The following is a 13,366-nucleotide window of genomic DNA, read 5'->3' on the forward strand; positions in this document are numbered from 1 at the left end:
AGGAAAGTTCAAGATACCGCTCTGTCTAATGTTCATTGATTTAAAGAAGGCCTTTAATTCTGTTGAGACTGAAGTGGTCATTAAAGCCTTAGCCAAAAAGGGCATTCAAACTCAGTACATCAAGATCCTCCGTGAGCTGTATTATGTAATTACCACCAGGATCTCACCATTCTACAAGGAAATGGTCATCGATGTAAAGAGAGGAATTTGGCAGGGTGATACCATTTCACTGAAACTCTTCAGTGCCACTCTCGAGAACATTATGCAATGACTAGAATGGAATGAAGATAGATGGTCGGCAACTACTCCACCTCCACTTAGCTGATAACATCATTCTAATAACAAATATTAGCTAAGTGACACAAATGCTGGCGACTTCGATCTCGAGTGCTGAAAGGTCAGACTGCAGCTGAATCTCACCAAGACAATGTTCATGAAAAATGAACTAGTCCCTGATGTTCCATTTGCTCTCAATTGAAATAACATCGCCAAATGCAGCAGTTATGTGTACCTAGGTCGAGAACTCAACATGATGAACGACTTAGCCTCGGCGCCAGAACTGCACAGGAGGAAGAGAGTAGTTTGGAACCCCTTCAAGATCATTGAAGAAGTGGTTAAGAGGATGAAGAACCTCCGGCTCTGAGCACATCTTTTCGACTCCACTGTTCTTCCTGGACTAACATAAGCCTCAGAGATCTGGGTCCTATGCAAACAGGATGAAAACACTATTTGGGTATCCCAAAGAGGAATGGAAAGAGCTCTGCTTGGAGTATCATCTTTCATTCAAGTGAGAGAAGGAATCCGGAGTTCTGACCTACATCGACAGTCAAGAATCAGGGATGCTGTCTTGTTTGTCAAGGCATCAAAAATCAGGTGGGCCAGACACATAAAGCGATTTAGAGACAATCGCTGCTGGACTAGAGCGGTTACTGACTGGATTCCATGGGATGTCAAAAGACCACATGGCTGCCCACCTATGAGATGGTCAGACTTCTTCATCAAAACCCTGAATGAATGGTTTGAGGCTCTTTGTGTTCCTGGATTGAGGAGATACCATTAGGTTACACTAGCAGGTAACAGGGACGAATGGAGGCGTTACTGGTGCCCGCTCAAGCAAATCGAAGATTTTTTTCCTGTAGAGTGAAAATATCTTTGACATATTTTCTAAATGCAATAAGGTCCCCCCACCCCACCCAGAATCTAGTAAGAATTTGTTTGGATATAAGAACAATTAGTAAGCTGGGATTTCTCAGATGTACATTGCCATAGAACAGCTAACATAGGGAAAATTCAGGGTTTTTTTAATTATGTAAAATGATTAATTATGAGTTTCCCTACTGTTAGGGTGTGAGTTTCCCAAAGAAAATGCTTAGGGTGCAAGATTGTTCGGTGGCCAAGAGCCATTGCCCTGGCTGGCCCACGGTGACTGATAGTTGAAGGACCTGGGAAGTGGAGAAACAGGGCCCAGGGTGACCAGTAGACAGTTGATTTCTCTCTCTTCCCCAGCATAGTCTGATCTCTCCCATACAGCGCAATCGTAGTTGTAGTTTTGGTCATAGTCCCAGTCAACATAGTTCCATCATCCTCATCTCCATAGACCTTGAAGTCCTCTCCTTTCCGTCTCCACCATCATCTAGTCCCCTCTTACCCCTCACAGCATAGTTATGTAGAAACCATAAAGGGCGGGGGTACACAAAGGTGGGGTTGAACATTGTCATAACAACAAACAGAGGTAAAGCCCCTCCTTCAGGGGAGGTTCTAGGAGATTAACTCAAGGGCGAAAATCTCTCTGAGAGTTCAGCACTCTAGATTACTAGGAGATCCACTCAAGGACAAGATTATAATCAGGGTGTATTGCTTTCTCCTTTCCTCAGCTAGTAACCCATTTGATTAATCACAGTACATTCACTTCTTATAATATTTCTAGTCATATTGTATGAACACAGTAAGATGTATTAAGCTTAAAGGTTGGCTCTCCTGGGAACATCTCACTATATCCCAGACCACAGTCCTCAGGCCATGTTGGTCTTTCCTAACCCCAGCGGGGTCCTTATTCAGTTACTTCTTTTTTGGGTCATGGCAGAGTTTGTTCCATGACCATGCTCTTAAATTACTATATTTATGGTGCTTCGCGTGTCTCCTTTTGAGTCAGGGTAGCTTACAACTTGCCCCGTGTCCACCCTTCGTTGGAACCCTTCTTTTGGGGGTATTAGGAAGTAAAGGCAACTGAGGTTCAAATCAGGTAAATATGATGGGTGCTCAAGAGTAAATATTATTGGTAGTTAATTAACTCCCATGTTACAAAAGCATAGCATCAACTGTTTCCCTATGTCTATACAAAAAAGCCATTGCTAATTACATAAGGAAATGACATAAAGTTTAGAGAAAAGCAATATAGGATTATTAGTGCGTGATGGAATTGGATGTGCCTCAGGGGCACTGTTGTGGGAGTGGCTCAATAAACCTAAGCTCCCTGTGGAAAGAGCAAGGACAAGCCAATGAGATCCAACATTAGGGGATTGATTAAATTGGGCTTCTTTATGTAAATTTTGGGACAGATTCAGGTTTTTATTGATTTATTTTGGGAGCCACACGGGCATTCTCTGGGGTTACTCTTGGGTCTGCATTCCAGGATAATTGCTGCAGGGGACCATATAAGGTGCCTGGGATTGAACCTGGATTGGTCGCTTGCAGGGCAAATGTACAATCACTCCAGCCCTGACAGAGTTCTTATTGTGATTTTAAGTGAGCTTACATTGTATAAAATAGCTAACATTCATTTTAGGAATTAATATTGTCCTTTAGGGTAGAAGGAACTAAGGCATGGTGGGACCTGGAAATGGAGTTGAAATGAGAGTCAAGAAAGTCAGCTTAAATAGTTGCCTCCTAACAAAAAACACAATAACATTTGACCCACAATATCTACATGTAGATCTTTATGATACTTGATTTAAAATAAAATAAAGAACTATTCCTTATTTTGACAACATTTTATGTTTAGAGGATCTGCATGCAAGAAGACAGAATTAGTAATTAAAGGAAAAGGGAAAGAATCAATAACATGCAGTAGATTGATTCTGATTAAGTTTGTATCTACCCTCAATATCCTCTAATTCAACTCCTATAATACCATTTTAATTATTGTTCCAAGCACTCAGAGTCTGTGTTTGCTTAATTAAGTTAGTTTATTAAATATAATCAAGGGATAAAATAAGTATGTTTCATGATAAAGATTATGGTGGCATATAAAAACAGAGGCAGTTACATCATGCTTTTGTCTTGAGTGCTTTTCAGTTCTCAAGAAAAAAATGCAATTTTGAAGTGTGATTTAAGTGTTAATTTACCAATTAAATTAGAGATTTTAAAATCAGAGATAATTGTTTTGTGGGCTTCATCATTTATTAATTCTATTTTTCCTGCCCTATTCTGCATTTGCATTAGAAAGACCATAATGCACTTCAATAAGGGATAATATTTAAGTTAAATAAAAATATTAACTAAAATATTTTTACTTAAAATAAAATATGCAATATTTTATGGTATATAAAATACACAATATTCATTGTATATAAAATATACAATATTTATTGTGTATATAAAATATACAATACAATTTTATTGCATATAAAATATAAGTAAAATATACAAACAAAGCACAAAAATGTGGACAGAAGCAATTCATCTTTGAGGTATTCCTTACTTTGTGATAGCTTCAAAATTTCTATCATTTTTGTATTGGTCACTGAAACATAAATACGCTTCTTTAAGTGTGGTTTATATATTTAAATATTTATACATGAAATGTTTACAAACAAAATATTGTTTAGATATCTTTTGAAGATATAATCTAATTATCAAAAAAATTTTCATAATCTAATCATTTACTTTCTTTCCAAAAAATCCTCCATTATCCATACTATAGCCAGAATGATTTCATTTTACTATTATTTTAAAAATGTTATTTGAGGTATGACGCTTTACAGTTCTGTTACTGATAGCATTGCATGCCGAAAAGGTTCTAACACCACATTCCCCTCCAGTCTGCTTTCCAACACCATATGTTTCTCTTCTTTGCCCCTTACCCTCTTCCTTCATAAATTTAGTTCAGAATGATTGCTTTTGAAAATTATAGATTCTTACTTATCTGCTTGAAAGTCTGCAAGAATTTACATTAAATGCAGCAGATTGCATAAAAAGTTATATCCATTATTACAGCTCACTGTAAGAAATGTAAAGAAACGTCTTTGATTGTTTTAACCCAGAAGCCAAGTAAGAGGAAGCAGAGTATAAAATGCTTGGGGATAATGAAGAGCAGAAAATTAAGTGACAAATTAATCATGTTTAGCATCTTTTCCCTTTCTGAGTGCAGACGATGAGTGCTCTATCACTTACTCACACCCATAGTACTTTCAAAAGTATGTTTAAAAATGACAGCTAATGGACATGGAAAGTATCGTGTTGAGTGAAATGAGTCAGAAGGAAAGGGACAGAGATAAAATAACAGCTCTCATTTCTGGGATATTTAAAAAACAAGCAAACAAACAAACAAAAACAGCACGAGACTAATACCCAAGGACAGTAGAATTGTCAGGAGGAATGATCCAAGGCTGGAAACCTACTTCAAGTCAGGGAAAGAAGGCAGTTGGGATAGAGAAGGGACCACGATTACAATGATAGTTGGAAAATATCACTCGGGATAAGAATTGCATGCTGAAAGTAGGTAAAGGACCATGAGTATCTCTCCGTATCTATATTACAAACCATCATAATGCCCAAAGACCTGGGTGGGGGTGGAGAGAGAGAGAGAGAGAGAGAGAGAGAGAGAGAGAGAGAGAGAGAGAGAGAGAGAGAGAGAGAGAGAGAGAGAGAGAGAGAGAGAGAGAGAGAAGAAAGTGTAAAAGTGATTGCCAGCGTCAGGCTGAGGGTAGTGGGTGGGGGGCAACTGGGGACATTGGTGGTAGGAAGTGGACTCGAGGGGGAGGTATGTGTGTCAGAACTTTACAAGACTGAAACCCAATCATGAACAGCTTTGTGACTGTGTATCTCATGGTGATTTAATAAAATAAATAAATAAAAATATAAAACTGGTATCTAAGTAAAAATAATCCAGCAAAAATTTAGCAGCTTTCTGAACTACAGGGAAATGACTGTAGTCCTAGATTCCTATTACTATATACCAAACAATTCACAAACCTAGTGACTAAACCAATCACAAAAAAATATTAATTGCAATTTCCATAGGTGTCAGATTTAGGAGTAGCTTAGGAAGTTGAAAAGAAATTTGTGAGTTATTTGAATTTATTAAATTATTAAAGATATTTGCAAGAAAATTATTATTTTTATATTATAATTATTATAATATAAATTATTAAAGATATTTGCAAGAAAAGCAAGCACCCACTACATTTAATGGTGCTGAAAAGTTGGATTTTTATTTTTTTTTGCTCACTTTTGAGAGTATTGGTAGGAAGCATCTCTCCAGTTTACAAAGTCCTCTACATTGGGTTGCGGAGTGTCATATTATAGTATTTGACTCCCACCTGGAGACAGAGAGAGAGAGAGAGCGAGAGAGAGAGAGAGAGAGGTAATATATTTTATGATTTACCCTTGAGTATCAAACTCATTTCTGTTTACTTCAAGGAGCCTCAAAGAACTCCCCACACTTTAGGCAGAACTAAATTTTCAATTGTTACAGGAGAAATATCTAAATAATACTAGGCAGAGAAAACTCACAGGTATTGAAGATTTATCTTGTCATTAATGAACATACATTGTTTTATCTAGCACCATAATTTCACATTATAACACAAGAAGTCACACAAACAGTAATGAAAGGGAAGTCCTTATTTTCAATTTAGGGAAACTAGTAATTGTGGAATATTTATGGCATGACACTCTCTTGGGCTTTTAATATTCAGGGCTTGATTTAATCCACTCATCACTGTGTACATGAAGCATTATATTAAGGGAAATAGGTATGAATTGTATAAGACGACTAGCTTTATATATATATTAAAATCTCTCAAGAACTTGCTTTTAAGTAGAGGATTAGGTAGGACTAAATAAAATAGCTTTTTCTTGGTTTCATCATAAAGTGACTTTTTATCAACTTAGATGCAGAATTTGCATAGAAACACAAAATGCTTTATAATTTAACTGCATTTTATTTAACAAAATACATATTTAAAATCAAATTCAGAATTTCAATTGGGGCATTTTAAAAACAATAAAACATTTCTTTATCAGTGAGCTAAGATTTAGGCTACCTTTTTAGTGGAATATGTATTATGTATATATATATATACCCATATATATACATACATATATAAACATATATTTAGGAACTTATCTAAGCTTACTATAACCTCCTAAGAAGTTTTGCCAACTATCTAGCACTTGTGTACATTTAAGTCTATTTGCTATTTCTGGGAGATTCTTTATCACATGGAAAATAATTAAACGAGAAGTAAAATATTCACTTTGCAATAATGAAGCACTCTCATCCCGTTATTCATTGATTTCCTCTAGCAGGCACAAGTAATGTCTCCATTTTTAGACTTGTTGTTACCTAGTTGTCAAAAATTTGAATGTATGACCTATACAATATGTAGTAAACCAATTTAAATATTACAGACTGGGTGGGCCATACAGGCAAAATTTCAGTTGTTCTTTTGGATGATGAAATGTCAAGTTGAAGGTCACCTTGAGGTTGGACTTTCTATTGCCTTTATCTTTGGTTTGCAGATGTGGCCCTTCCACTAAACAGGCATTTTTTGTGCCTCTCAATATGTCTTTAAGATTCCAGATAATTAATATATACACTCAATTTTATTATTTTCTTCTTCATGCCTACATTGGCGTCCATTTTTGGTGATTTTCTAATTTCTGAAGTTGTACAGTCAGGTTGTTTATGAGGGCCTTTTCTTCTTCCCAATGAGCGTTTGCAGAGCTATAAACTTCCTTCTTACACCACTGTTTCTGTGTCCCACAAGTTCTGGTAGCTTGTGGCCTAATTCTTGTTTGTTCCCAGTAATCTTTTGAGTTCTTCTTCTATTTCCTCTCTGGCACACTGATTGTTCAGCAGTGAGATGTTTAATTTCTTGCATTTAGTTTAATTCTCTATTTCTCTTCATACTCAATTTCTATTTTCAGTACATCATAATTTGAGCAGATTGCTAATAAAAATCTCTACATTCTTGACTTTATGGACATATGTTTTGTGGTCCAGCATATAGTCTATCTCGCATAATGTCATGTCCCTCTAGGACACTGATGATTCTTCTGTTGTTGATCTTGAATTTATCCCAAAGTTCTCTTGTTTGCTGCTCATTTACTTATTTATTTATTTACTTATTTTTTATTCTCCATCTTCTGCTCTTGCATGGAAGTTTTCTGCATCTCAGCAATCTTGGAGCTCACTGAATTTATCCTTCACTGCTGTTGTTACTCTACTATTGAGGCCTTCCATTGAGTTTTATATTTCACTGCCAAACTTTTTAATTTTGACATTTCTGCTTATAGTCTTCTCATTTCTGCCTTCATGGCCTCATGTGTTTTATTGGATATTCATTCCATGTTCCTTTGAGCTCATTAAACATCCTTGATATTTTCTCTCTGAAATATTTTTCAGAGAGATTATATAGGTAGGTATTCCTAGTTAATATGTCAGTGCTCCTTTCTTCACCCACTTCTTGCTGTGTCATTCTGCACTGTTTTTAATTCCTGTCCATGGTAGTCAGGAGGTATTTCTTTCCAATACACTGTGATACACCTCCCCACCCTGCACTGCCAGGGAAGACTCTAGAAGAACTTGGTAGGTAGGAATATACTTGATGGAATATACTCCATCAAGTATATTCCCTTCCTATTCAGTATTCCTGTGTAATTGTGTGGGGCCTACCAAGGAATAAGAGCTAATACTCTATTTGCCTAATGTGTCAAGGTTGCCAGGATGCCCTAGTCAATTCAGTACAAGAGGACACGATGCAAACTTTATGGGCTATGGATAGGGGATTATCTGGTCACCTCCTTGTGTGCTCAGGAAGCCATGCCCTCCCGTGGTCTGGTCTGTGGGGAGGCAAGCATCTGCTCCTTTAGTCCTGCAGGTTCACATGCAATGTTTGTTGTTCAGTCAGGTTGTTCAGAGAGGGTTTGGATCTCACCAGGTACTAATGGAACTTGCTCATGGGGAGAATGGAGTTCAGTCATTGAGTGCACATAGGGTTGCCTGCTCAGAAATCAACTCAATATGATGGAATTACTTCTTTTTCCAAGGACACAAGTTAGACCCAAGTAGAATCCATATTATTGGGTTTATTTTATTCACTCATCTCTTTAAGTACTTCATCTACAAACAGTTACATTCAGAAGTGTAGAAGATTAGTGTGTAACCTAAGACTCAAGATTTTTTTTAGAAAATTATTCAGTCAGTAAAACATTATATTTTGGTGTATTCAACATAATTCAATTTATATTAACTGGCAGTTTCCATTTCTTGCTCTATGCTCTGATAAGAAATTTGGCTTTCCATTTTTATATGATTATATAGATTAAAATAGAATTCATCTTCTTATTGTTTCCCCTGAATTTATTAATTTTTACATAGTGCACTTCACATTATTAGGGGCTGAAGAGATAGTTTAGGGGATAGGACATTTGTCCTGTACATATCCAACTCTGGTTCAATCTGAGGAATCCCATAAGGTCTCCACATCCAGTTAGGAGTGAACCCTGAGTCAAGAAGGAGTGCTCCTTGAGCATTGCCAGGTATGACACTCAAATGAAAACAAAAACAAAACAACAAAAACTTCACATTGTTAGACATAAAGAAAGTTGGTTTTATAAATATTATAGTTAGATATTTGTTGCAAGTTTCAAAAGCCTTTCGGTATATTTTTATTTATGAAATAAAATAGTGAAATATATATTATTTCATTAGTTAGAAGGTAAATTGTCAATATCATTAATGTTGCAGGTCAGAGAATAAAAGCAAACTTATTTGGGGAATTAAATTCTAATTGGCCATAGTGAATTTTAAAGAAACAAATGAGGACAAAATCTTTTGTCTTTTGGTTGATGAAAAATAGAGGGCAACTAAATAAATTCAGTATTAAGATATATAAAATATCATACTCAAAATAAATTCTCATAATAAATTCTCATAGCAAAATATAAAGCATTTTAATAAAATTCCAATTTTAAAAAGTAACTAATAAAATAATTTTAATTATTTTTGAGAATATCCTGTGAACTTTATTAAATTACAGCAAAACTAAAATGGAATACTCAATTCATTGTATAAAAGATGTGCCTGTGTTTTAGCATGTTTTAATCATTTTAACCAAGTATATTTGCCTATCCACTATTCTGTCTGTGAACTTAATTACTAAACCCCTTTCTTATCACTTCAATGATCTAATCTTCATAAAAATTATGTTAAAGTCAAAGAAAACAGTCAAATTTGAAGAAATGGGAACACTTTCCATGATTATTAAGTGTTTCACTAATTATTAGGTGTTTAGTAAGACTCGTATGCTGCTTGAGCTCATGTGCTGCTTGCGCTCACGTGGCCGAGTACATGTGGTGCCTGAGCACACGTGTCGCCCACATCTCCCCTCTTCAAATGTATACATGCATGGTTACATGCCTGATGCTGGGATGTGTGTAGAAGCTCTCTCCGCCTTTGGAGAATCCCCGGTTCTCTCTTGAGCTTGTTACTCTCCACTCTCTCCCACTTTCTCATCCCCCTTCCCTTCAAAACCTCCAAATAAAATGTTTTAAAAAACAATAAAAAGAACTCCTCCAGAAAGATGATGGATGTCAATAACGCTTATTGTTTTAGTAGCAGAGAGCCTTTCTGAAGTGCTGTGAAGTTGAAAGAAGGTGAGAATGCCATCAGTTATTTAGTCTAAAATTATGATTGGACAATAAGCCAACTGCATGGCTATCACAAGCAATAGATCACTGTAAGGAACGGAACACTTTATACTCAGAACATTTGCAGTCACGTTTCAAACAAAGGCTTTGGACCTCTAGATAATCTGATAATGCAAAAATTAAAAATTGCAAAACAAATATCATATTTCTGGATTTTTGGAGACAGGTTAAATATTTTAAAGCTCGGTTATTCAATAGTTGAAGAAAAGCTTCCTGTAATTTGTGGGACACTTAAATATTTTGTCTACATAAAAAACTCTACAATTTAGAAAATTAATCAATCAACTGAAAAATCTGTATCCAATGAATTGTAATATTCCCTTTCTGCCTGTTTTTGTAAGCAGCATAGAATTTTTTAAGTTGCTGCTCTATTGCCCTTGCTTTGACAATACACTTTTATGGATGATAATGATAACACATGCATCTATGTTTTCTTGCCTGCTGAGAATTTCATTCACTGAAGAAGCATATTATCAAATCAGAGTAGGAAGAATGTTTAGTCTCAGATTATGGGTGGGAACTTTGCTTAGTCAATGAGTCATAGACTTATAAGTTTGAAAAAAAACATAGTTTCCGCCACATAAAAATTTGACTGAAATAAAGTTCAGAAATAAATAGTATCTGAAATTTATTTATGAAATTATTGTGGAAATTATTCCAATTATGCTGATCTAAAAGCATTAGTGGAACTGGTTGTTTATAAATTCCAAAGACAAAAAATATAGAAACTGGGGCTGGAGCAATAGCACGGAGAGTAGGGCATTTAACTTGCACGCAACTGACCCGGTTTTGATTCCCAGCATAAAATATGGTCCCCTAAAGCACCGCCAGGTATGTAAATAATAATAATTTTAATTCATAACTAGGGTCACAAAAAAGAGCTTACTATTTTATTACTTAAGACTTTATCTGTGTCTATGAACCAGTTATGCCAATAAAGTTGAATGAACTGTTTTTGACATTACAAAAAACGAGAAGGTATAATTTATAGTGAATGATCCTATATAAAGATTTATAAACTTTCCAGTTGTCTAGAAAATATTATATTAGAATAACAAAAAGAAAGCTATTAAGAGATAGTTTTAAGTAATATTTTATGAAATTTCTGTATTTTATGTAATAATTTTGTATCTTATTTTGACACAAGACGAGTTCCTTTGTATGTTTTGTTTTTTATTACAAAGCTACCTATACTTTTCAAGTGTTACCTGTGATAATTTTGGAAAAGTTATATACTCTGACTTATGATGCTGGATTTATACCTATCACTATATCACTGATTCATTGTCATCGATTTGCTCGGTGGGCACCAGTAATGTCTCCATTTGTCCCAGCCCTGAGATTTTAGCAGCCTCTCCATACTCATCTTTCCCAATGATTAAAAGTTCTTTCAGGGTCAAAGGAATGAATCCTGTCATTGTTACTTGTATTTTACATATCGAATATGCCACAAGGAGCTTGCCAGTCTCTGCAGTGTGGGTGGGATACTCTTGGTAGCTTGCCGGGCTCTCCGAGAAGGACGGAGAATGTACATCAGACAATATAAGCAAGTATGTTAAAACCAAACACATGTGTGCTGCTTTAGGCACATCTAGACTATAACAGGAGCTAGACTATAAGAGGTCACGAGGCCACAAGTTGGGAGTGCTGTTTTAGAGTCTCTGGATCTTGGCTGTTGATGGGATAACACTGCACAAGGGGGCAGTTTGTGGGTGTGACTGCCAAGCTACTGGAAAATGGAGGGTCTGGGTTGAGGAGGCCCAGTCCCGATCCAAGCAGCCTTGGAGATCTCAGCCCCGGGTCCCACACACCTGGGTTCCTCTGTAGGTTTCTTCTTTTGTGAGGCTCTTCTGAACATGTGGAGAGTGGCCTTGAGTATGGCTCTGGCAGGGTTCTGGATGTTTTAGGCTTCCGGGGCTCTGCTCAGGGCAGGGAGGGAAACTCAACCCACCCTGTCCGAGGGGGTCCGGTGAAGAAAATCAGGCACAGGGGTAGAAGATTCTGCCTATAATTTATACCTATAACTGAAGAATTTTTTTCTGTGTGCTCTTTCCAGATGTGCAACAAATGGCGATTGACTGGCTGACCAGGAATATATATTTTGTGGACCATGTCAGTGATCGGATTTTTGTTTGTAACTACAATGGGTCTGTTTGTGTCACCCTCATTGACCTGGAGCTTCACAATCCTAAGGCAATAGCAATCGATCCAATTGCAGGGTAAGTCATTCTTCCTCACAGTGTTCAATCTGAAATGGCCCACATTTAATTTTCAAAAGAAATCAGTCTGAAAAGACTTGAGAAATATAATAAACTATATGCTTGTTTTCTTTTAATTTCTCCTAATCTGAATTGCAGCAAGAAAAATTGTAATTTAGCATGCATATATCAGGTGTGATATTAATTCCTTAATACTTCAATCTTGTAGGCTTAAAGACACAACCTATGTCATTCTGTAAGAATTTCTTGAGTTTCTAAAGAAGAATCTCCTCATAAGTTTAGATTAGAAGTGATACTTTAAGCTATTTACTAGTAATCTTGTAGCTAGAAAACATTTAAAGTACTTACTCTTCTGTGTTTATTTGAAAGACGATGTATGTATTTTGAACTTATGTCTCTCGCCTCTAGAATTTATTAAAAGTTTGCAACATACATTCAAGCATAGCAACAAACATTGGCTTTTACACTTGCATTTTTATTTCAATAACTACTGATGTACTCTTATTTTGTAGTTGTTGATTTCCTAAAAATTTGATTTCACTTCCTTTTCTATGTTCCAATTTTTCAAATCTTAAAAAGAGACTTTTTAAAGAAAAAAATCAGATTATTTTTAATCTAAGAGTCTCATTTTTTTTTAATTTGCATTTTTAAATTTGTTTTTTGGGTTTTTTTTACATGTTCTCTAACAGAGTCATAAAATGTTTAAATTCTCATCAAGTTTTCCTAGGTGATAAGGAAATAAATACAGAGATAATGTTTTTATTTTTATGGTTTTATTTTTTTAAGAACCATGATGTTATTTAAGGAGGGAAAAACATGTTCGATTTGTGTTGCCTTTTACTTATTTATTTTAAAAAATAACTGAATTACTATGAGATATACAGCTACAAATCTGCTCATGATCAGGTTTCAGTCATATAATGTTCAACATCCATCCCTCCACCAGTTTGGATTTCCTAATATTTATCTGTCTCTGTCTCTGTCTCTCTCCCTCTCTCTCTCTCCCGCTTTAGGTGTTATGGTTTACAGTACAGTTACTGAAAGTTTATCATGTATATTCTTTCACTATTTTCAACTCCAGGTTCTTGTCCAGCACGATCATTTCCAACTATCATAGTCATACTGGTCCCTTACCTATTCTAACCCCAGGCATACTTGTGATAGCATCCAAGATTGACCAGTCCTCCTTGGCCAAGGACTTCTAAATTAAT

General features: G+C 35.8%; 1 protein-coding gene across 1 annotated transcript in view; it reads left to right on the plus strand.

Moving 5' to 3' along the window:
• The window catches only part of LRP1B (LDL receptor related protein 1B), a 1,943,003-nt gene that overhangs the window by 948,049 nt on the left and 981,588 nt on the right, over window positions 1-13,366 (plus strand). Inside the window, exon 7 of the mRNA XM_055124030.1 lies at window positions 11,993-12,155. Coding sequence (XP_054980005.1) covers window positions 11,993-12,155 — 163 coding nt within the window. The remainder of the gene's footprint in view (window positions 1-11,992; window positions 12,156-13,366) is intronic.

Source organism: Sorex araneus, chromosome 1, assembly GCF_027595985.1.
Source record: "Sorex araneus isolate mSorAra2 chromosome 1, mSorAra2.pri, whole genome shotgun sequence".
NCBI lineage: Eukaryota > Metazoa > Chordata > Mammalia > Eulipotyphla > Soricidae > Sorex > Sorex araneus.